Genomic DNA, 26531 nt, shown 5'->3' with positions numbered 1-26531 from the left:
AAATGAATTCATCAGGTTCTTGTGCTGATAGAGTAATCTACAAGGACAATCTTTGTTGAGATCATAAAGAAGGCAAAGGGACAGTTCATGTTACAAAATGTAGCTTCCGTCTGTGATTTCACAAAATGACAACTTGTTGTGACGTGTTTTTCATTTAAAGGAAGCCTATCAAGAATGCTGTTTCGTGTATTAGAAGCACACACCATCATCTGACAGAAGTTGTCATTCTCTCTTCGCACTTGGAGCAATGACGCCAAGCCTGTTCAGTTTTACTGAAGTTTACTTCCAACTAACATATTTCCCAAGAGATGGAAGGACAACTCTGCCATATGATAATGTAAGATGCTTCTAACACAAGTAGGAAGAAATATCAGGGAGATCACTAAAAGTTTGTCAGAGATTGTGCAAAACCGCTGAACTAGGATTTACGAGTCTGACAACGTTTTGCACCTCTCAAATGTCTAAATGAAAGTGTAGTGTCGGGGATAGGGGATGATTTAATCTGTTTCATCAGTCAGAAATTATAGGCCAATTGGTAATTAGGGTTAGTATTTTGATGCATGGTACTACACATGCATAGCCATCATAGTGTAGCAAAGCATAGCAATTGCCACCATACAACCAGCAGCATAAGCATAAAGGCACAACATTTATTATGATGTAACTGAATTTTAATAAAATGTCAATATGCTCATTATTATAAAAAAAATACTAAAGTTATACAGGAAGTTAAGTTGCTCTATGCATAGGCTTATCTACATAAACATATTTTTAATAATAGGGTATAACACCTTTGATCCAGGCAAACCAGGTGGCCCAGGTGGTCCAGGAGGTCCCTGTAACATAAAAAGAAAATTGGTGACCAAGGGGCAAGTTGGAATTTGTGGTATGACATAAAAAAACAGCACAGTACTGAACAACACACAGGGCTGCAACATCTTCAACATTTCAAGACAAGGTTAATCAGAGATTATTGCCCTTTATCAAGTTATTTAATACATCGTCAAGTTATTAATTAAAAGTGCATATAGTCATTCCTACCTGTACAAGCAAATGAGGAAAACAGCTTCTAAGCTGACCCTACGTGTTACAATCTCCTTTAGATTTACCAATAGCCATATAGTGAAAAGTCCTGCCTGGCTTAGTAAGCTATTAATTCACTATTTTCATAGGGCTTCACATAACAGATTTGGTAAATTTAAAGGACAACTTACAAAGATTGTTCTAGCAAACTATAACTTTTATAGCCACCTTCATATCAGAATACTTTATTAATCCCAAAAGGGAAATTATTGATATTTTAGGACTGTCATTAGGTCGTAGATGGTCAAGCAGCAGCTTTCATATGTTCAATTACATTTTCAGCCCATAAGGAAAGAAAATATACAACTAACAACTATCTAGAAAAAAAAACTAATTATTCTGCAATGTGGGAGGACAGCAAGACAAGAAAATGTTCCATATTAAAGGTGAATCAGAATACTTTATTAATCCCATGGGGAAATTATTGATATTTTAGGACTGTCATTAGTTCACAGATGGTCAAGCAGCAGCTTTCCTATGTTCAATTCAATTATAAAATTAGCCTGCAAGGAAAGAAAATATACAACTATCTAGTAAAAAAAAAAAAAAAAAAATTCTGCAATGTGGTAGGACAACAAGGCAAGAAAATGTTCCATGTTAAAGGTGTTTTTACCAGATGGGGTACAGTTTAGGGCACCGCACTCCTCAATTTCAATTTAATTCTAATCAAGGATGGGCATAAATTATAAAGAATTATCTGATTCATATAATGGTTGATTTACTAAAAAAGCCTAGAATATTTACTTAACTAAGCGAATGAAGAAAAGTTGTATTAACTTCAATCGTCCATTGAATTAAACTAATTATATTAAGCCTTGCAAGTGTTTATTCATTAATCCAAGGCAGGGCCATATATGTTATTATTTGTTCCCGGGTGGGTGCTCAGCCCAGGGGAGTGCAATTTGTGTATGTGTTCACATTGGTGGTCAGTGGCAGTATTATTTAACTCCCCTAAACAAATTGGTGGACAGTGGAAGTGTTATTTAACTCCCTCCTCACATTGGTGGAAAATGGCAGTGTTATTTACCACTTTCACCCTGCATTGGTAAACAGTGGTAGTGCTGTGAACAACACCCCCCTTCACTGGTGATCAGTGATAAATGTAAAAAAACAAGTGTTTTACTCACTTTCACCCAGGCTGGTTCAGGTAAGGAAGGGTGAAGTCATCACAGAGCAGTTGACTCAGGATCCAATCAAGTCTATGAACTGCCAGCTTCATGCCTGCATACATGGCCAGCCCATCACTGGCACAGCATGCATTGTACACTGACATTACAAGCTGGAGGTGGGAATAGGGGTTCCTAGCCCACTGGGAATGTGGGCAAGTAGAAGGCAGATCTAATAGGCATTTCTACTGCTACCCAAAGGATGCAGATCTGAGGCATTTTTTTGCTGGGGCTTTTTAGTGTGGATGGATGCCACATATATACTGAAATGATATATTTAAAAAAAAAGTACTTCATCCAGAATATAATCAAGGTCTGGAGGACTACTTCTAATGTATAAGCGTATGACCAGCCAACACACAGTATATTTTGGCTTATTCATTCAGACCTAATTTTAGTATACTTAATGCAAGTTCTGTTAATATTTTGATCTATTTCAGATTTAATTTCTTAAACTTAGATTTGCTTCTGCTACGAAGATGAATTTGCAGCCATTATACATTTTTTCTGCTGCCATAATTCAGTTTTAGAAACAAAATCGACTGAGTTTATTGAATAAAGCACCCAAAATCAATCCTGATATCAAAGTACAGTAAACCAACCAGATATCTGGTTATACCAGCAGTCAATTTATTTATATTTTAATAAGCCCATGTATGTATAATTTCACAGATTGTGCATGGTTGTTTATTCTGATACAGGAAAAGATATGCAATTATAGCTGATTCTGTGGCATATTATGGGAAAACACATTAAAGGTTTCAAACATGTTAGAAAAAAGCTATAGCAGATTATGCTGCTTTGGTTTACATTGTTAAATTACAATAACCGATTTTCCAGTGAAGATATTTAGTACAATTCCTTAACAAAATCACAAAAGCAGTTAGAATAAAGTGTAAGTCTACTTTAAAAATTTTGAAATGTGTGTTTAGTGGGTTAAGTTAAAGACTAACAACATCTTTTTTTTTTTACAACATCTTTAATCATACAGGATGGATCTCTCGAAGAAATTACAGGAGCATTTTATCTCTATAGGTGCCTTGCCTCTCTCACTTTTTTGCTATGGGTCTTTTTAAAAACAGCTGCCAACTACACTTTTTTAATTTATTAAAGGATGTGTGAACCTTCAAGTCCCTTTTTTGTACTTAAACGGTTACAAGAATTTAGGGCCACCAGCAGTAGGAATAACAATTTAAAACCGTGACAAAGCAAGGTCCATAAAGACATGGATGAGTGAGTTTGAGGTGGAGGAACTTGACTGACTTGCACATAGTCCTGACCATAACCTGATAGAAAGCCTTTGGGGTGATTTAGAGAGGTGACTGTGAGCCAGGCCTTTTCGTCCACATCAGTGCCTGACCTCACAAATACGCTTCTGGAAGAATGGTCAAACATTCCCATAGACACACTCCTAAACCTTGTGGATAGCCTTCCCAGAAGGGTTGAAGTGGCAAAGGGTTGGCCAACTCAATATTGAACCTTACGGGCTAAGACTGGGATGCCAGTCCCAATACTATTGGTAATATGGTGTATGTTCTACTTTAGGTGCTTAGATACTTTACAGTTAGAAACCACACTTTGCAGGGGTGTCTTGATGCTGCATTGTGGTTTTACATGAACAATGTTTGCAAAAAAACAAAAATATTAAAGTAGTTTAATTAGGTAATTTGTACAGACTAGCAGGACTGAGTTCTGGGTATTGAGTTCAGTGTATTGCCATACCCACATTCATCTTATTTTTGTTAGTGTTAAATTGATTTGAGGGGCTGACATTTATTTTTTTCCCTCTATGTGTCCTGGTGACCATTATCAGTGTGGCAGAAATTGATGGAAAATTCTAAATGTTAACTAGAGGAGGAAGAGGGGTTAAATCTTCTACCAGGAACACCTGTCCCAATAAGAGTTGTCTAGGAGGCAATTACCCACATTTTTTGCTCTTCCTGTTTTCCAGGGCAGGAAGTGAAAGGAACTCTTCAAATTAGGACATGTACAGCAAAAACATGTACACCTTCCCTACTGTATTAAAAACAACAAAGTTGAGTTTTAAAAAAACTTTAACACCCCTACTTCATTAAAAAAAACAAAAACAAAATAGATATACTTTAATGTTTTAAAATAATATTTACTACTTGTGATAATATCTTTTTGGGCTGTTGAAGTATGCATTGTGGCTAGTAGGGAATTCTCCTGTTTTGTGAGTAGCCATTTGGCTATGTGTGATACACATTACTATTACATTTTCTATTCTGCTGCACTTAGATTGGCGCATCTTCCTTTCTTTTCATGGCTAATAGGAAATGACCACTTTGATAGTAGCCATGTTGATTGTTTCTAAAATCCTACAACAGGGGTGTCAAACTCAATGTCATCGTGGGCCGCATCAGCATTATGATTGTCCTCAAAAGGGCCGGTTGTATCTGTAAAATTGGATGTCCAGCGCTTTCCCTCCCCTTTACATTAGATGTCAAGAGCCACCCCATCATCAGAAGTTGAGTCTCCCACTCTCCTTTACATCACAGTGCACCCCCCTTTCCTTATGCTGCTGCTGGGAAGAAGCTGGATGCATTGCTTGAAAGAAGAAAGTAAGGGTCTGAAGGAGGACCAGAGGAAGGCTGGAGCTCTACTGCAGCTGCAGGAGAGGTTCAAGGGCCACATGAAATGGCCTGAAGGGCCATATTCGGCCCACATGCCTTGTGTTTGACACCTGTGCCCTACAAGATCCTTTTGTAAAAATATATTCTTACAAAAACGTATTTTCCCTCGCCACCAGACTCAAACGTTTATGCAAGCCTATTGCTGACTGGTGGCTGAGGAGAAGTAGCTCCAGATTTTTAGTAAGAACACATTCCCAGTACATAATTTCCTGCATAAAAAAAACACCTGTTATACATATAAATATATCCAGTTCATGGGCTTCACTGTTAGTACATACATAACATTACAATGCATGCAATGAGAACAAGACAAGGCCACACACAACACAAAGGAACAGTTCGTGCAGAATTACCGTAACTGTAATGGCGGTAATCCTCTGAAGAGAAGTAGCAGCAATAAGAAATAACATTGTACTTAATATGACATCATACTGCATACATAATTGAGATTATTCTAAAACAATGCTTTAATAATTATGCAATAAATTGTTTGGCAACCATGATAATTGTATCCAGGAAAGATTCCAGCTTCCAACTGTGACACAAAAAAATTCTTTAGAGCTTAATTCCAGCATTTCTTCCCTGGTGAACCAAAATAAAACTGCCCGTATCACAAAATCAAATACTTACAATACTAATTAGCATTACAGCGTGCAGCAAATCCTGCATGTCCTTTGAAAATTATGTCATGCTAATATCAATATATTTCAGACACCCAATAGGCAAAATGGCTGTATTCACTTTATGTTCGCTTAAAGTGAATGGGATTTATCAGAACTGGGGCAGACAGAATGGAGTAGCTGTGCATGGCAACCAATCACTTCTATCTTCAGCTTGTTCAGGTAATCTACCAAAATGAAAGAAGGAAGCTGATTGGTTGTCATGCACAGCTGTTTCAGTTTTGATAAATTCCCCTCAGTGCATTTATGTGAACTCATAGAGGAGAATTTCCTCAGATTGGAAAAGTGGTGCATGGAAACCAATGATTAAGATTCTAGTTTTCATTTTTAAGATATAAATCGATTGGCTACTTTGCACAGCTTCTCCAGTATTAGTAAATACCCCTCCTTGTTAAATATCTTATACAGTTCCTATATGTATCTATAGATACAAACACATACACTATATAAATACAGTATATGAGCAAATTGCTGTTATTTCTATTTTCCTTGCATGTGATTGAGTTTTCTTTGTAAAGTGTAGCTTACCTAATTTACTAAGCTCTGGAGCAACTGCAATGGCAAAGTTTATAGTCAATTTTCCTTAAGTGAATCAAATTTTAGAGAAAACGTCTATGTGCAGTAATTATTTGTGTTGCAGTGCATTGAGATGCTTTACAGCGCATCAGAATTGCGATGTGCAAAAATGCAACGTGCGCTATCTTTTTTTAGCTTATACTAATGAAACACATATGTGAAAACTGAAGCCATAGGACATAGGACAAATTGCCTTGTTCTTGCATTGAAATTGGATTGGACAATGCTGCCCAACGCAGCCTAACATTGTTGGTGTAAAATTCAAAGATTTACACTGCCACCAGAACTGAAATAGATTTCAAACCCTTCCGATGGGGGCACTTGCCCATGTGATAACTGTGTAAAGCTTACCAGACACAAAACAATCTTACTATGTAGTTCAAGAGCCTGCCAGATACAGATTGGTTGGGTAGTTTAGGTAGGTCCTAAGATTACATTGTTTTGTAAAACTAAAGTTGATACAAAGTTGTACAAAGACTGTACAGTCACATTGTAACATGTATGGTGATCCCAAGAGCGGACTTTCCTCACTTTGGAGACATTTCTTCCAACTTTTCCTTGTGTCTACTCTACTGGGACACAGTAAAATAAAAATTAAAGAGGTTTTTGCCATTCCCTACTCTATCCAAAAAAAAAAAAAAAGACTTTACAAATATTTTAGTTGACTAACTGTTTACAGATTGAGCAATAGGTTTTGTCTTTTTTTCTGTTTTGTAAATAATTTAAACTTAAAACGAGTGACTGACAAATTGAAAAATGAAATCTAGCATTCTCCAGCGTCTCTAATAATCCAAGAATATTGCCTTACCTGTAATGCTTCCTGAATATTTCCATTGTAATCTATAATTTCTGTTGCGCCTTGATCTCCCTTTTGTCCTGGTGGTCCCTAAAGAATACATGACAGATAATTTTAGGAGAATCTACATTTCAATTCCGTTTCATTGTGTAGTATGAGCACTGTTTTTGCACCATGCTTTTCTCATGTAAGGCTGGCTCTAGTACAAAGAGGTACAGAGAGAGAGAGAATAGAGAATGAAGGGTTTACGAGAACACTGGGTAGAAAAACAGGAGCTGCCATTGCTGACTTGTTTTTCCAACGGGACAGACTGTCATGATTGTCTATGTTTTTTTAAATGTTTTATTACTTAACAAATCACAGATCCAGTAAGCAGCAAGAGATTTATTATAAATGTACTGTAGCTAAGATTAACTTAAAAATCTAGTCTTATAAATGCAATCGCAGCGAATCCAAACAAAATGTATGACATCATATAATTCAAGCTTGGGAGCAACTAGGTAACCATTTTGCAGTGTTTATAATTATTAACACTTTGAAGAGGCACAGATAATTTTGGGCTTTGAACATACTTGCTGTTTTACCCCAAAACTGTAAAAATTGCTTTATTTCTGCACATTAGAATACATTTGTTATTAAATGTGATAATTGAGAGCACTTACTCTAGGACCAAGGGGGCCAGCTTCACCTCTGCTTCCAGATTCCCCCTATAGTGACATGAATATTGTTTTCCTAATTAATAGGGTAGGAGTTACCCATTAAGTTACGCATTCCTTTTAAAATTACAGTACATACTGATGTACATAAAAAACAACAAGTTATTAATTGAAAGTAAACATAAATAAACATACAAAACATACCAGTATAGTCAGTATGGCATAGTTGTCTCTCCCAAACACTTACCCAATCCTCCTTCTAATTTATAACCCAGCCACATAACTCTTAGGCCCCGTACACACGACCAGTTTCCTCGGCAGATTTCAGCTTCCGACCGAGTTTCTGGCTGAATTCTGCCGAGAAACCCGGCCGTGTGTACACTTTCGGCCGAGGAAGCCGACGAGGAGCTCGGCGAGGAAATAGAGAACATGTTCTCTATTTCCTCGTTGTTCTATGGGAGCTCTCGCCCCGCCGAGCTCCTCGGCGGCTTCAGTGCTGAACTGGCCGAGGAACTCGATGTGTTTGGCACGTCGAGTTCCTCGGCCGTGTGTACGAGGCCTCACAGCTGAAGTTTAATCTGCTTATATTTCGCCTTCCCTGATTCTTCCTCCCCCTTTATGTACATGCTTATGACATTTTTAAATAAAACGTTTCCATTTCTATTAAATGACTAATTTTAGGCCCAGTGATGTCATCCCTGGGTCTCTGTGCTCCTTTATGCAATGCAGGCAGGGCTCTATCTGACCTGCTGGAGTTCCAATGCACGGCACGTGAAGTTCACAGTGTGCAGTGAATTCAAAGTAAGCATTTTCAGTACAGGAGAGGAGTTTGTACAATTGTGAAATGCTAAAGGTAAGCGGATTGAACAAAAAATAAATAAATAATGACCTGATTCCCCCATCCCCACATTTGGTGTGGAAAAGGGAATCCTCCCTGCTGTGTCATTGCATTCTGACACTGGGGAGAATTCCCCACCATCAGAATACAAAGATTAGTGCTGCAGGCTATAGCCTGCAGCACTGATCCAGAGGAAATTTTTCAGCAGGGTAGTTGTGCAGACACTGATCAGCAGATCAACTTATGTACAAGTACAGTGCCTATACTGTACATGACTTTAAATTTGGCCTGCCTCTCCTGAACCGGCTGAATTTCAATCTATCTATAGACAGCTTAAATCCACATTCTCTTTCACTTTACCTGTCCCAAACAGACTATTTCCATAAATAAGTTATTCTGACGCTGTCGGAATGTATGGAGTTCAACTTTATGACATGTATGTGAACACCTCCTGCTTAAAGTGGTATTAAAGGTTCGGCTTTAAAAAAAACAAAACAAAAAATAAATAAACAAGCTATACTGGTTTTGCACAGAGCAGCCCCGATCCTCTTCCTCTCGGGTCCCCCACCAGTGCTCCTGGATCTTCTCTCTTGACTTTTGCCCCCAATAGCAAGTAGAAATGTGCTCACTGAAATATTTTGTTTCGGAATTTCGTTTTGGTCCAAAAAATAAATTTATTTAGTTACTCCCGAAATACGTTTTTATTTATTTTATTTCGTAAAAAAATGCATTCGTCCGAAAATCCCAATTAATTAAGGTCGAATCTGTCATTGCAGGCTTATGGTATCTGTCGAATGTTCTAAGAAGATTCGACAGAGCAGCTAAACTGTACGACGCCGCAACTGTACATTTCCGGTCGAATGTTCCGCCTACAAGCTATAGAAGAATTCTAATGTTGTATGACACTAGTAATAATTATATTGATAAATTATTATTACTAGTCAGCCAACATTCAAATTCTTCTATAGCCTATGGGCCGAGCATTTGACCGGACAGTACAGTTTAGCTGCTTGTCAAATCTTCTTAGAACTTTCGACAGACACCATAAGGCCGCGTACACACAGTCGGTCCAAACCGATGAAAACGGCCTAAAGTCCAGTTTCATCGTTCCAAACCGACCGTGTGTACGGCCCATCGGTCTGTTGTCCTTTGGACAAAAATTAGAGAACTTGCTTTAAAGTCGAACCAATGGACGGCTGACCATCGGTAAAAACCGATGGTTAGTACACAAAAGCATCGGTTCAAAACCCGTGCATGCTCAGAATCAAGTCGACGCATGCTTGGAAGCATTGAACTTCATTTTTTTCAGCACGTCGTGTGTTTTACGTCACCGCGTTCTGACCCGATCGGTTTTTGAACTGATGGTGTGTACGCACATCAGACCATCGGTCTGCTTCAGTGGTGAACCGATGAAAACGGTCCGTCGGACCATTCTCATCGGATGGATCGACCGTGTGTACGCGGCCTTAGCCTTCGATGAAAGATTTGACGTTTGTATGTTTTTATCTGCTTCGTCGAATCTTCGTCGTTCATGTCGAATGGTCTACCCCAACACTGTCTCTATAATGTCCAATCTTTCTTCTCTATGTCGAATCTTTCTCTATGTAGAATAATCTTGGACTAATAGAGTTAAGGTTAGGCACATTCGACCGCAGATTCGATATACACAGATTTCTATTGTCAGCTTCATGTCAAATCTCCTATCTATATCGAACTGTTGTGGCAACGAAAATGAAAATAAAGCATTTTTTTATGTCGGATCTTTCGGATTTCGGATTCTGCATGTTCTTTTTCGTTTGTTAAAACGATAACAAAAATACCCGAAACTTGGAAGAAAATGCATTCGGACAAAAACGAATGCACATGTCTAATAGCAAGACACTTGCTATAGGGGCCATGGCACATCCATAAGACACATAGAGCCATGACTTGACCCTGATTGACAGCAGTGGGAGTCAATGGCTTCCACTGCTGCTTTAGCCAATGAGGAGAGGGAGTCTCGGGAAAGCCAAAGCTCTTGTGCACATTGCTAGATTGAGAGGAAGCACAGGTAAGTATTGGGTGGGCTGGGGGGCTGCTGCACACAGAAGGTTTTTCACCTTTATGCATAGATTGCATGAAGGTAAAAAACCTGCAGCCTTTACAACCACTCTAAAGAGTTGCAATACCCCACTACTTTTTACTACCTCCCAAACAAATGATTTATAACAGTCAAATTTCATATAAATGCAGATCTGTAAATGCTGTCAGATCTATACCAATACACCTCACATCAAAAAGTATGTATAACTAGTGTGCAAACTCAGTCATGGATCAAGCAGCTGTCTGTGCTGTATAAATGTTTTCTATCAGTCCTTGGATCTCATAATCCCAGGAACAGCTGACAGTCAGCTGACGCAGTAACAATGTAAAGTTCCATTGAAATGAATAAAGTAATTTGTAAAACCTTTGGTTTGGTCTTATGTGCCACTTGCTGCAGAAACACTGTATGTTAATGTATAGCCTGACTTGTGGAGAAAGAAGACAATTAAGGACTGGGCAACAGCTGGAATAAAAGACTAAGCTTGTTTTAGACAAGATAGTTAGACACGGTTATAAACTTTTACACACTGCAATGTAACATAAAACAGAGCCCTTCCCTTTGTACTCATAAAAAATGAATACATATTTGTAAACTACTTCATCTGCCAAGACCTGTGTCATTTTGTTTATCAAGTTTGTGATTCACATAACTCATTTAGTCCTCATGCACATAGACGTTTATCAGTTTACAAGCCATCAAGTATAAAATCCCGGTCTCTTTCCTGCAACCGAAGAGCTACACGTGACAGGTACAGCTGCTAATACAAGTGAATATCAGTAGGTGGCCATACTGGTGTAAACAAGATAGCTTATGCATTGGGGTTTATCCGTGTGTACAGCCTGTTTCTCCAACACACTTTTTGCATTTTGGGGAAATGCAGCATGCAGAAGCAATTGCGTTTACACGAGTATGGCCATGTGGAGCCATTCACTTGTATTAGCAACTGTACGTGTCATGTGTGCAGCCCCCCAGGCACAGGAAAGTGCTGAGGATTTTATGCTTGAGGATTTGTAAGCTGAAAAGCAGACATGTCCATAAGGCCTCCATGGCTTGAAGGATGACACAATGATTTGGAGTTTTCTGCATCAATTGCCAGATCAAAGTACTATATAAGAGCTTACTGGGTTCCTCCCTTAGTGCTTGATTAAATAACTGTATAAATCATGGTATTTTATTGTTGCCATTGTCATTCAGAGAAAATCTTGCAATTATATCAATGAAGTTTAAGCATTCTCTAATTTGATAAGGTGTGGAAAAGGGGTGGTGACATCTCAAACTACCTCTCATCCAGTCTAAGGCCCCGTACACACGGCCGAGTAACTCGACGTGCAAAGCACGTCGAGTTCCTCGTCGAGTTTTGGGATGAAGCCGCCGAGGAGCTCGGCGGGCCGCCTTCTCCCATAGAACAACGAGAAAATAGAGAACATGTTCTCTATTTTCTCGTCGAGCTCCTCGGCGGCTCCATCGAGCCAAAACTGTACAGACGACAGAGTTTCTCGGCAGAATCCGGGTTTTGACCGAGTTTCTCGGTGAATTCTGCCGAGAAACTCTGTCGTGTGTACGGGGCCTGAGAATGCTTGGCATTCTTTCAGAAAAATGCTGATCAGCACAGGACCTGGAAGACAGATGCTACCACCATGGTACCTCAGGCTAATACAGTGATTTACATAATTCACAGAGGACAATCAGGTAGGACACATGCCTGCTTACATTGTACCAAGCTGGTCCTATGCAAGAATGGTATATATATCATCCCTGAAATTTCCCTCTAACTCTGGTAGTTGTAGGTTCAGTGCCTTTAGTGCTGGAATAAATTGATGCTAGAGTGGTATGTACAACACGGAATGTGTGCAGAGGATGTCAGACTGGTAAGACAAGTAAATAATTAGGGTGATAGTTTTAATTTTGAGAGTTATTTATGTTAGCAGCTACACTGGAGCCAGGCGTAGGGAAGGTGGTTAGGAGTTTGTGTTTAGGTAAATGTTTAGTAAATAACTAAAGCCCTTAGGGTCCCTCTTCATGTATATTAACATATAAAAGATTGTTTTTAAAAAAAAAAAAATTGTAACCAACTATTCTAGTGTAAGTGTTATATATATATATATATATATATATATATATATATGTATATATATATATATATATATATATATATATATATATATATATATATATATATATATATATATATATATATATATATAAAATTTATAATACTACTAAGACGGCTCCTATACTAGGCCTAATTATATGTAGAAACCTAAACTACCCAAAAAAAAAGGAGAGGAAGAGGGATGAAAGGAGAAGAGAGGGGGAAAATATTCCCCTAGAGAATCATGGTGCTAATTTACACATCTAATATCTAGTGACAGATAAAAATAGGAGCTGAAAAAGGGGGGGGGGGAGAGGAAGGGGAAGGGAAAAAGAAAAGGGAAAATATTCCCATAAAAATAATGGAGCTATTTTACATATCTAATATCTCATGAGACAATTAATAAAGGTGGGGGAAAAAAAGGGGGAAGGGGGGAGAGGGATAAGGGGGGGGGGGGCAAGGACATACACCTCCCTAGTACCCCAATCCATCAATAAAGATTTCCGTTTCCTTAAACTCTCTTCAGCCTTTCCAGATCTTATCAAATCTTGGCCTACATTCATTTTGAATTCACAATAGCTCCTCCATCACTCTCTAAGCCATGGGTGCTCAACCTGTGGCTCTCCAGCTGTTGCGGAACTACAATTCCCATGAGGCATTGCAAGCCGCTGACAGGTACAAGCATGTCCCCCAAAGGCTGAGGCATTATGGGAATTGTAGTTTTGCAACAGCTTGCCACAGGTTGAGCACCCATGCTCTAAGCCATTCACCTATTGATGGAGCTTTTTTTCCTTTCCAATTCTTTGGTATTAATGCTTTAGCTCCATTCAATAGGTAAGGTACCAGAGACCAGGGGCGGACTGACCATTGAGTCACTAATTTCCTGATATTTATGCACTTTATCTGGTGTTATGTACCATCTTGTCAGACATTTATAATTCATTTATATCGTATTTATATCCACTGCTGAGCTATGTACATTTCTCAAAAAAAAATAAAAAAATCCTAATTGCTAATGATTAATCTCTTTTAACTTGAAATTTCAGTCATCTTCACATATTTCCCATGCTAGCTGCAGAGTTGCAGAAGATTCTTTAGTTACTTTAATGGACATATTTGCATGTACAACATCTACAGCCCAGCTTAAATATTACATTCAAATGTAGCCCATGCATGTGGGCAAATGTAGGCAGATACAATTGTCATGTCTTTATATAGACCCTTATTTGTAATTTTAGAAACAACAGTCAAATGGTTCTTAGGCCTCGTACACACGACCGAGTTTCTCGGCAAAAACCAGCAAGAAACTTGCTGGGATTTTTTTTTGCCGAGGAAACCGGTCGTGTGTACATTTTTCGATGAGGAAACTGTTGAGGATCCCGTCGAGCCAAAAAGAGAGCATGTCTTCTTTTTCCTCGACGGGAATAGAGAAACTTGCCTTGTCGAGTTCCTCGACAGCCTAACAAGGAACTTGTTTCGCCCGTCGAGTTCCTCGGTCGTGTGTACGAGGCCTAACAGTTTCATTGAATAATGCACATAAATTACTTATATTGATTTGTGTTTTGGAAACCCTGTTAAGTGTTATAACTATTTAATATGAACACTAAATATTAACTGCCTTTTTTTTTTTTCCTGAAAGATATCCCCACCAGCTATGAATTTACTAAATTATTTTACATCTGTATTTTTTAATTTTGCCACTAGATGGAGCCACAATATTATAGGAAAATAAGCATGCATATACTGTACAAGGGATTAAATGTAAATTTGCAGAACTGTGCATGGTAAGGAGTATTCAATATAAGAAGCTAGTAAAGGTGAAACAACTAAACACTGACCTTGGACCCCTTCAGGCCTCTAGAGCCAGATTCACCTGGTTCTCCCTGAAATAGGTAAAATTCAGAAAAGAAAAATGACAGCAAGTATTAGTTTAAAGTGAGCAGCAGGAGAATATAAAAAGGCAGCAGAGCTTACTTTTCATACCTTATCTGTTTTTACAGGCAACATGCTTGAAAGTGATAAAGGGTTAATATCATGAAACGTTCATATTAATAATACACAATGTCATGCAAGTCACGTATACAGTGACTGGCCACGTTCACTTATACATTAAGGATGCAAGAACAGTTCAGGGGTTAACGATGTCCAGTTTGGGTGACGCCACCCTGTGAACTATAGTTTCAATAAAATTTAACAGCCTTGGTAAGTTTTAATTACCCTTTGTTTCCTCGTCTCAGCTTAATGTCACATTTTGACCTTTTATTCTACAATACTTCTGTAATTACTGATTTTACAGTCCAGCACTCATACTGACAGTAAGATAGATAGACAGGAAAATAGACAGAAAGATACCATAACTCTGGGTTATATTTACAGTCAACCAAAACATGCTTACTAACTAACGAGGGACATATTTAATTAAATTCCAGCTTTCTCAATTTCAAATACACCCCGGTATCTCTCTTGCTATAAAATTTTAAATGGTCTTATTCAATAACATGACAGAATGAGGAAGAGTATTTAGTAAACTAAAGCAACCAATCAGAAGTTAGCTGTTATTAGCTTGTCAACTCTGTGTTACTCAAAGCTGATTTATCTTTGGTTCTGCAAAAAAAAAAAAAAAACTATAAGGACAGTAGCTTAATTAATGCATAGTATTGCGATATACCGTTGGAATTGCGGCGGTATTCGGCCGCTAGCGGTGCAGTATTAACCCCCGCTAGTGGCCGAAGAAGGGTTAATACCACCAGTATTGCGCCTCTGCAGAGTCGCATTGCCGGTGGTATTAACCCTTCTTCGGCCGCTAGCGAGGGTTAATACCGCACCGCTAGCGGCCGAAAACCGCCGCAATTCCGACAGTATATCTCCGCTAAAAATATCGGCTCTATACCGCCACCACACATCCTGCCCCAGTGTGAAACCGCAGTGTTTTACCGCAGTGTCCCATTGTTTTCAATAGGAAGGAGCGGTATACACACCTCTCCTCTCACCGCTCCAAAGATGCTGCTTGCAGGAGATTTTTCCCCTCCCGCCAGCGCATCGCCTGAAATAATCCTGCCCCAGCATTCTCAATGTGAAAGCCCGAGGGCTTTCACATTGAGAATGCTGGGGCAGGATTATTTCAGGCGTTATTTATGCACTATTTTTAGCGCTAAAACACCTGAAATACGCCTCAGTGTGAAAGGGGCCTAAGTGAAAAATGCAGATACGAGTGTTAAAAATGTGAGCAATAAACGTGGTAGGGAAAGTTGTCAGCTGGGCTTACTAATGAGACAGACTGGGGAGCAAGCATGAAAAACATATAGGTAGATTCACAAAGAGTTAGGCCGGCTTATCTACAGATAAGCCGACCTAACTCTGAATCTAAGCCGGCCTATGTTTAAGTGTATTCTTAAACAGAGATACACTTAAACATACCTAAGATAGGCTGGCTTGCGCCATTCTATCTTAGGCTGCAATGTTTCTTTTGGCCGCTAGATGGCGCTGCCATTGCGGCCGGCCTAGATTATGTAAATGAGGGGATACGCCGATTCCCGACGATTTACGAGCGTTTGCCGGGCCTACACCGTCGAGTTACGTCGTTTCCGTACGCGATAGGCCGCCTAAAGTTATTCTATGAGGTGGAATAACAATGTTAAGTATGGCCGCCGTTCCCGCCGCGAGGTTCGAATTTTTTACGTCGTTTGCGCAAGTCGTCCGCGAATCGGGATTTACGTCATTTACGTACGCGTCAAAATCAATAGGCCCGTACGGCCCACTTAGCCGCAATGCACACTGGGAAATGTAGGCGCATGCGCAGTGTAAAAAATGTCAAAAAACTTGAGGTCAAGCCTCATTTCAATAATACACGCCCCCCTCCCAGTCATTTGAATTAGGCGCGCTTACGCCCGCTCGTTTTAGGCTACGCCGCCGAAAATTTGAAGGTAAGTGGTTTGAGAATCACTTCTAACCTAAATAATTTTCGGCGGTGTAGCCTAAAAAAAGTAGGCTAGGCCGTCCTAATTTTAGGCCATTGTGTGTGAATCTACCCAAAAGGTTTTACTTATAAAGATAAATAATTACTTTCATGACAAAAAGTGGTTATTTGCATCAGAAACTGCAGAATGTGAATAATTTACCTGTTTTGACACATTATTAAGCCATTACAAATAAAGACAGTTTGTGTTTATTAAATTGCACCCCAGTCTGCTTCACTAATAATCCTAAGTGAGTGTATATTCACCAATTTCATTATGTATCACTATGGATTGTGTCTAGTCATGGCTTCCTTTCAAGGCCTGCCATGGTAAGGCTGCAAATGTCTAGATGTAGCTATTCTTAGGGCAACTGTGTTACCAATATGTTTTTTAGAATTTGTACTTCAGAATCTCACTTCAGATATTTTTCTACAGACTTAATAAATGTATCGAAAGTATAGAAGTTGCTACTTGGCATTTGGTACATTAGCAAGCCTATTTGTACTCTAAAATGATTAAAGTCGATCTGTTCCCAAGCTAAAAATGTTCTATTTGAAACATACTGTAAATTGTGTGCCTGCTCATTAATCTTCAGGGTGTTAGCATGAAATACAATTATTGTACAGCTCTTGGCCGTTCTATGCAGCAGCACCTGTGACTGTAATCAGCGCGGCCACCAGCACGCCCTCCTTCCTCCATTCCAGGCTCTTCAGCACACTCCAAATCATTGAATAGATACAGTATAGCAATTTATTGTACAGAGATGGGACAATACTGATTTGGAGTGTGCAGATGAGCTGGGGCACTGATTAGTCACAGGCCCTGTTGCATACAGCAGCCAACAGCTACGATCGACAAGGCAATGAGGAACAAAAGCTGCTATACTCTGCTAAAGACTTGCATATTAACGATCCGGGCTGGAGTTTTAAAAAGACAGTGCTGGCTGGGTATAGTTGGCAGAGCACCTAGGAGAGGTACACAGCCACCCACATATCATATTACTGACTATTTATGCCACATTCTTATATAAAATAAAAGGTTCATGATTACCACCCTGCCCTCAGAGCAAACTGGCTGGGTCCCCATTCCTGCTGGCCCTGAACAGTTTATACATTTTAATTTGGAGAATAGTGTAATGTATTATTAAATTCACCCACCCTAGATTGTACGCTTCACACTATTATATTACTTAGTTATACTAGTTATATCACCATAGGGAAACTGTCCTACTTTCCTATTTGTTGGTTTTAAATGCAAAACTTGCAAACTGCCTATCACAGGTTCTATAACCCCAACATTGGTGTGCATCCTGTAGCTAATATGTCTGCTCTTGTAATACAAAAGCTGGGCATAGATGGATTGAAATTTGGCCGGATCAGCCCACTGGGTGAACGAAAAAAAAAAAAAAAAAGCCTTCTATGCCCATCTTAGGCTAGGATGGGGCAGCACAAGACAGTTTGCCTAGGGGGTCAAAAATGATAAATCTGGCCCTGGTAATGATCAGGCACACAATGAACGGCATGTTTGGCCATCCAAGAGTAAAATATACGTTTTTTAGCTTGGGTACAATCCAGCTTGAGGCTTACCACATGCCAAATTAAACACAGTGGATGATTATTAGATTGGAGCTGCTAACATAAGGTGTTACTTTAGATTTCAAAAAACACAATACCAATACTATATCATCCCAGTATTATTAAATGGCCAGGGAGATAAAGTACAATGAACTGCACAGCCATGTACCTGCTGTCTTCAGGCTATCAAGATCATAAATGAAAAAGCTGAAGCCCAACCACTATAACAGATTTTAAGATGCACTTGAAATATACATAGGATATTTGTCTTATGACAGAAATATTATAGATTGAGTTCAAGGCAGAAGTTCATGTCTAAAGCTAATAGATGGGGACCCCAAAGCCACTATGAACTAATAGTGCAACAAATAACTACTGAAAGGAATTTCACATGTAGCCCGCTACTTCAGGCCATCTATTAAATATACAATTCAGTTTTCATCCATATTATTTATGACTCCAATAACATGTATGCCAACAGAGTGCCTTGTGGATAAACTTGTTCCAGACAATTACAACCATATGTGATCAAAGCATGTGTAACAATGGCTATTATGGACACATAATTTGAAAGTTTTACATGGCATCATTATACCCATGTGACAGCAAAGTAAAAACAAAGGTACTTAATCAAAACTTTAGCAGAAAGATTAATAAGGCAAATTGAAAGTGATACTCATTTGAAAAAAGTACATATGCAGTGCAAACACCTACACACATCTGCACATACCTGTAGGTGCTTTGATTGTACCATCTATGCCCAAAGGCCATTTATAATGACAAAGCTCTGAAACTTCTGGATAGTGACGGAGCGTAATTACACTGCACATTTTTATTGGCTGGCGAGGCAGCCCATGATATAGATTAGGAATGAGCTTTGGGTACAGATAAACATTAGTTTGTCCCAAGCCGGCCTGTTCACAGTTCGGTGAACAAACTGGCCATATATGGCCAATTTGCCCTCATGAATTCTCAAATGCTATTTGTAAACAAACTGGCTAGGTATTGTAAGCAAACCAACTAGGGATCCTGGGTTATATTATTGATCAAATATGGTCATGAATATTTTTGATCAATTAAGCCACCCAGCATTCCTGGCTGGTTTGTTTACAAACAGAAGCCAAGATGTGGGTGAGATGTCCATATCCCATTAACATGGGGACAGGTTTCCTTACAACATGGAGAGATTTTAACCACTCTCTCCACGCTTACAAAGTACCATCCCAATATTGACAGGCATGTGGCCTGGTATGGTACAGAAAAAAAGGGGGGGTTCACACTCACTGCCCTCCCTTGGATAGGGCTGTATGCCTTGATAGGGATCTGGTTTGAATTTATAGAGAAACCTCACTCCGCCCTCTACTCCCATTTCTTTTACAGGTAAAGTACATTATAAGAAAAAAGGGAGGAACAGTATGGAGTGCTTCTGCATCTGCCCAATGATGCTTTCCTGCTACTGTCAATGACATCACCCAAGATCCTTTATTAACAGTGTTTAGGGAGCCGACAGTCATTTAGCAGTGGTAATGCAGCAGGACAACATTGTCCAGCAGTTGGCCATGGAAGTGTCAGGGAAACATCATTAGGCAGCAGAGAAACATCATTGAGTGGGCTTGGCTTCCCCCTTGCAGGGTACTTCCCCAATGTGGGGTGGGAAAATACTCACTATCCTACCTTTTCTGGCCACAGAGGCTAAATTTCTGGATAAGGGTCTGCAAGGGAAACCACACACCAATTTTTTCCTGTAACATCATGCCCAGCCATGTTATTTTTAGAGGATTTGTGTATTTTCAATGTTGCTCTTTAAGCCATAGGAAAAGACCCTGATAAATAGCATTTTTAATAAAAAAAAATTGCATTGGTACATGTCCCCCATGGCAGTGACCAACTACCCCTGCCCTTTGTAACAATAGCTTGCAAATTAGACCTGTAAATAACCAGAAAAAAAATTGCATATCCTTCAAAAGGGTTTGGTGCTATGTCTAGGTTTTGCGGGCTTCCTTTTGAGTTTACAGAACCTCCTGAAAACCAAACTTGGCCTGGCTCACTCATCTTTAATAATGCTAAGTCAATAGAAATGGCAGAGGGAAGCATGGTCCAACACTACCCAGAAGAGTTAGATGTTTGCCTTGTTTACAGGATGAGTTTATATAGGGGGCAATAAGGGCTGCTTTATGCACCTGTAGGCACATCTTTGTGCCAGCATTTTACACTTGCTGATAGCTTTATGTGTTAGAGTCACTTTAAAACAAATTGTAAAGTTAAAAAAAAAAAAACACACTTACATTAATCATGTAGTTTTGAAAGGAGTGTAAAACAATAGCCAATATGGCATAGTTTTGCCTTAAGTTTCTGTATACTCTCTTTCCATCACACGGTTTTACTTGCCAAACTTTCCACACTACTTTGATCCCTGTTCATACCACCATAGCCAAAGTACAGGTGAGGTTGTATGTATGAACTACAGACATGTTGTATAGGTGGAAATAATTTCGGACAGTACTAATTCAAAATATTTTCTAACCAAAGCTAACATTATAATTTGTTTGTATTATCATGTTTGTATTCAAAGTATTAGCAATAATAGGTAAGGAGCCTACTTTTGGGCCTGACGCTCCTTGAGGACCTCTTTCACCTCTCCCTGGAGGACCAAGCTCTCCACGTTCACCCTAGAAGTGTTAATATTAAAAGAGATAATGCTTAAGTCATGTACATAGAACAAATAAAACTGAGAGTGTGTATTAACAACACGCTAAATGCACTGCATGCACAATTATTAGGCAAGTTGTACAATATTTTTGAGGATTCATTTAATTATTGAACAACTAGTGCTCTCGGTCAATCCAAAATGTTATTGAACCCCAAACCTGAATATTTAGGAAAGTAAAAGTGAGGTTTTGGCTTTCTTAGGAGAATATATATATATATGTGCAGAATTATTGGGCAACTAGTGTGCAGAATTATTATGCAACTAAATGAAAAACCAAAATTTTCCCATCTCACTTGTTTATTTTCATCTGTTAAAGTTAGAATAATAAATAAACTTAAAATTTACAAATAAACATTTCTGACATTTAAAAGGAAAAAAAAAAGTGACCAATATAGCCACCCTTCTTTTCAATAACAGCCATAAGTCTTCCATTCACGGAGTCTGTTAGTTTCTTGATCTGTTGACGATCAACATTTTGTGCAGCAGCAACCACAGCCTCCCAGACACTGTTCAGAGTGGTTTACTGTTTTTGTTCACTGTAAATCTCCTGTTAAAGAAGGGCCCACAAGTTTTCAATAAGGTTTAGATCAGATGAGAAAGGGGGTCATGTCCTTATTCTTTCATCTTTAAGGCCTTTACTGGCTAGCCAAGCAGTGGAGAACTTCAATGCATGTGATGAAGCATTGTCCTGCATAAATATCATGGTCTTCTTGAAAGACGCAGACTTTTTGCTGTACAACTGATTGAAGAAAGTGTCTTCTAAACACTGGGAGTTGATTCTGAGTCCATCTTTAAGCCAAAAAGGTCCAACTAGCTTATCTTTAATAATACCAGCCCATATCAGTACCCTACCTCCACCTTGCTGGCATCTGAGATGAATTGTGCCTGTTACTAATCCAGCCTCAGGCCCATCCATCTGGTCCATCAAGAGTCACTCTCATCTCATCAGTCCATTAAATGCTTTAAAAGGCTGTCTTCAGATATTTCTTGGCCCAGTCTTGATGTTTTAACTTTTGTGTCTTGTTTAGTGGTGGTCGGGTTTCAGCCTTCCTTACCTTGGCCATATCTCTGAGCACTGAACACTTCTTGTACTTCTGTGCACTCCAGGTAGGTTGCAATTCTGGAATAGGACAGCACTGGAGGATAATGGGTTCCTGGCAGCTTCACGTTTGATTCTTCTCAAATCAATAGCAGTTAATTTGTGTCCTTTTTTTCAACACGTTTCTTGCGACCCTGTTGATTATTTCCAAAAAAAGTTTGATGGTTCTGTGATTATGCCCCAATATCTTAGAAATTTCAAGAGTGCTGCATCCCTCTGGAAGACATTTTGGAATTTTTGACTTTTCAGTCAGTTAAATCTTTTGTGGCCCATTTTGCCTGAGGAAAAGAAGCTGCCTAATAATTATGCACACCTTGATATAGGGTGTTCATCTCCTTAGGCCACGCCCTCCCCCATTAAACAAATACACATCCCCTAATATGCTTAAATCCAATAAGCATTCAAGTTTATACAGCTTGGAGTTGGACAATATGCATAAAAACTGTGATTTGGTTAAAATATTCACTTGCCTAATTATTGTGCACACAGTGTATATATAAACCTATTGAAATTGATGATCCTTAAAGACGGAGAATTATATAAACATTTCATAAAATTAATAGAGAAATACACTGATGAAAAGCAGTTCAAATCATCAGGTAGACATTGTAAAATACATTAATGGTAAGCTATAAACTTGAATGATAAAATGCCCTGCCACCAGAGACCATGTGATCTAGCCTGCCTAGGCTTTAAGGCACATGAGGAAACAGTAGTATTTATTAATGGTAACTTTGGACAATGTAATAGTAATTCTGCCGTGTGACCTTCTGATTCATGCAGGATGTAATTTTTAATTAGAGGTCCAATTTAAGACTCAAACTGAAATTCTAGATTCAAATATTCATAATAATGCCACATACTTTCAGAGCTGTGATGGACATTGGAATCATTTTGTGCAGAACATGAATTGATTCTTAGAAGATTGGATTTAAAACTGCCTAATCTGCCATAATAATCTGTCTTTATATGGAAACCCTATAAGTAATTATCCAGTGTTTATTACCATTAAGCCTAAAACTGCAATTTCTGGATCATTGTTGGCCGTTAAGCTAAATTTCTCTGCTAATATATTATAAAGTAGTGTATTAATTTACAAGTAACTGCAAAATGCATCTAAGTTCAAACACAATAATTTTTCTTGTTCATCCATTTCCAGATTTTTTTTGCCATTTTAAAAGAAGAGCTGACTTAACAGACCCATAACATGCATATACATAGATATACTTATAAAAATAAACACTAAAAAGAAGTAAAAATGTAAAAATATAAATCAGAAAAGCAGCATCTAAAAATATTGTAAAATCCATTATCCCATGAGGTCCCAACATTTTACTTTCAATACTGATATTTATTTCACCTAATTTTCAAATTCATAGAGAGGACAATAAGCCTAAGGGCCCATTTGCACTGATGCATTGTGGTAACGTGACTTAAAAGATACAGAAACATATAGATGCTGTGCTTTGTGGTATCTTTTATTTTTAATGGCACCTCAATGCACCTAGCCAATGCTCTATAGCTCATTTGTGTTACAGCACACCACAAAGTACATATTGTAAAAATTGCTGCATGCAAAAGAATGAACAGCTTTAATAATATACCCCATTTTTCCTTTTATATTTCTTCCTTCTTTCACCTCTGCACTTTTGAGACTAAATTCAGCAAAGTGAAATGTGCCAGGGATATTGAGAGGCAGCCTAACATTTTTTTATAACTTAGGCAACATGTACTCATCTCCCCTTTTTCTTTGATGATCTGCACAGTTTGTACATATAAGGTCACATTCTTATAGTACTTTTTATTACAATAATGATACAAGGGATAGAGCTTGTGCAAGTAGACATTATACAATAGGTGTGCCACTAGAGAGACCCTGTATGCAAGTTATTTTATTATTATTATACAAGATTTATATAGCGCCAACAGTTATATTAATTGTGGAATGTCTTACATACCATAATTTATACAGCTATAGTACTATCATTATTATGACACTGCTTAAAACAATATACAAAAGAAAGTTATACAAAGTAGAATGAACAAGCATAGTAAGAAGAATATATTTTACATGGATTGTATGTAATAAAAAAGGGAAAGGTATGACTCATAGCAGCTATTATTAAATCATACTTCATTGGTCATCTTAATGTGAGCTGTTGAAAATGTATTTTAATGTTTTAGGCTGCTTCCAACAATATGCCTTTGTACTCTATAATTTCAAGGAACTTTTTTGAAAGCCCAACACTAACTAACCAGAGAATGCACAAGTACAGCAATAGGCATCTACTACGATCTAATGTTTACTTTTAAATGGTGATATTGTTGCATGTATGGATAGCTTTAGAAGAACATTAGTTCTTACCTTGGTTCCTGGAAGGCCTGGTAGGCCAGGTTCTCCTTGAGGTCCAAGGAATCCTGGTTCCCCCTTCAGAAAGCACATGTTGTTAGTAGGAACATGTAAAGTACATAACTGACATATGAAATATTGAATATGCACCCTATTAGTGGAGATAAAATGTAAAAAGTAAAGAGAATATAAATATAAATATATAAAAAGTAAAGAAAACTATGTTGGATTACAGGTATCAAAAGAATCACATTGGAAAGGTTATGAACCCATCCGTTTTTTTCAACCTAATTGATCCTTCCATTTAAATCAGCTAAATACATTCCAGGTGCATCAAATGAAAGTGTTCAATGTCATTCAGTTTGTTTTCTTTCTAAAGTATCCACAGCTATCTGTTGAAAAAAAAAGTATCCACAGCATAAGTAAGAAAAGACTCCTGCAAATACCATCTGAGTGGGATCCTTAGGTTTGACATGCACCCTACTGAGTCAGATCTATAGCTCTGTAATGAGCAAAGTGCATGCTCCCCACCGATTGGAGAGCTCTGTCTCTGACGCAGAAGGGGCTGTGTCAGACTTCTGCAAAGAGATTACTGCTTCTCCACCGAGAGGAGGGTCCTATTCTACAGCATCTCTCTGAAGGAATGGCTTTTCTTTTAATGGTAGACATGTGCACTTTGTCTCTTAACAAATTGAAATTTGGCCGAGTTTTGCATCTTCCGAATGTCCGAAGAAAATAAATAATGAATTTCAACTAATAGATAAGAAGCTATAACGAAAATAACTAATGAATTTGGCACGATTTGTTAATTCGTTAAAGGTCTAATGGAACAAAAGGTCAACTCTGAGTAAATCTTTCAGTCCTATCAGCTGATTCATTTTGTGCTAGAGGTTGGATTACTGGCAAAGTGCATTCCTGAGAATTGAATGAGAAGGGTGTTGTATTGTATTTGAGCAGAGGAGACGAGATATTGTCATTGTGTGTGATAATGGATTCAATAAACAAACGACTTTCCGAACTACGGGATATATACATACATAAATAACAAATTATCAGAAAATTTAACAATTAAACAATAACATTTATAGATTTGTTATAACGAATATCTAATCTCTACAAAAATAATGAATTATCCGAAAACAAGAATGAAAACAAAACAACATTTTCTGTTGTGCACAAGTCTAACTCAGAGATCAGCTGATTTTTAATGAAAACAAACTTTAAGACTTTGCACACTTTTTCTATTGATGCATCTCAACTGTATTTGGGCTTTAAACTTCCATTACACATATCATATATACAGTATATATATATATATATATATATATATATATATATATATATATATATATATATATATATATATATATATATAAATACGTGTTGTCTCCATTTGAAGTGAAATAACTCCCTACAGATCAAGGGGAATTGTTTTTAATATAAATGCTCAATGAGGAATTGTGAGCTGTAACCTAAAACAGATCAGTTTTTGCAGTACTGTACTCAGACTAGGGAATGATGTTATCTGATTTGTTGCTCTGGAATTCTGCAGCTAGCACATAGCCCTTAGCCCTATTATATTAAGGATGATAGTTTATATTAGTTAAACATTGTTATCAAATGATGAAACAAGATACTGAAAAAGCAAAATAACTATTTCATAAGGTCCATAGGTCAATACAATGCACAGCTCTAAGCAGGGAAAATTGTTACATAGCCCGCACACAAAGTGTTAGAAAAAATTATAGAGCATTTACAGACGGAAGGCTGTTAGCTTTCTCATGCAATGTATCTTTATATGAAATTAGATAGCATGTCTATATCCTATCCCACAAAAATAATCAGTCATTTACTTTCTCCATGGCCTGCACTGCAATGGGCAAATCTGGTTACATTTGTACATTTATTGACTGTGCATTAAACATGTAAACTTACATCAACAGCATTCAAAATTACATGCAGGAATCAAAACATTTTAAATATGTTATAAGTGTAGGAAAGGCCTCATTCTAGAACAGGCCAATCATTGCTGCAACAAGCATCATTCAACGTCTTTCATCATTATCTGTTCTTCAACAGGATATAGTTCTTCCTATACTAATCACTCTATATAACCTGTAGAACGTGCCATTCCATGTGCAAACTCTGCACATTTGCCAAAAACCTTTATTCAGCACATATACCATTCTAAAGTGTAGGATCTGTGTTTTAAAGCTCT

The 26531-nt window shown here is 38.1% G+C and overlaps 1 protein-coding gene across 5 annotated transcripts in view; it reads right to left on the bottom strand.

The window, feature by feature from the left end:
• The window catches only part of COL25A1 (collagen type XXV alpha 1 chain), a 588595-nt gene that overhangs the window by 58177 nt on the left and 503887 nt on the right, over window positions 1–26531 (bottom strand). For all 5 annotated transcript variants that reach the window (XM_040329411.1, XM_040329395.1, XM_040329418.1 and 2 more), the window contains exons 19-25: window positions 24329–24391; window positions 20755–20823; window positions 14463–14507; window positions 7618–7662; window positions 6968–7045; window positions 5257–5280; window positions 792–836 (exon numbers count right to left, since the gene is read on the bottom strand). In XM_040329411.1, coding sequence (XP_040185345.1) covers window positions 792–836; window positions 5257–5280; window positions 6968–7045; window positions 7618–7662; window positions 14463–14507; window positions 20755–20823; window positions 24329–24391 — 369 coding nt within the window. The remainder of the gene's footprint in view (window positions 1–791; window positions 837–5256; window positions 5281–6967; window positions 7046–7617; window positions 7663–14462; window positions 14508–20754; window positions 20824–24328; window positions 24392–26531) is intronic.

Source organism: Rana temporaria, chromosome 1 (assembly GCF_905171775.1).
Source record: "Rana temporaria chromosome 1, aRanTem1.1, whole genome shotgun sequence".
In the NCBI taxonomy this organism is placed as follows: Eukaryota; Metazoa; Chordata; class Amphibia; order Anura; family Ranidae; genus Rana; species Rana temporaria.
This window is presented reverse-complemented; position numbering and strand designations above follow the sequence as displayed.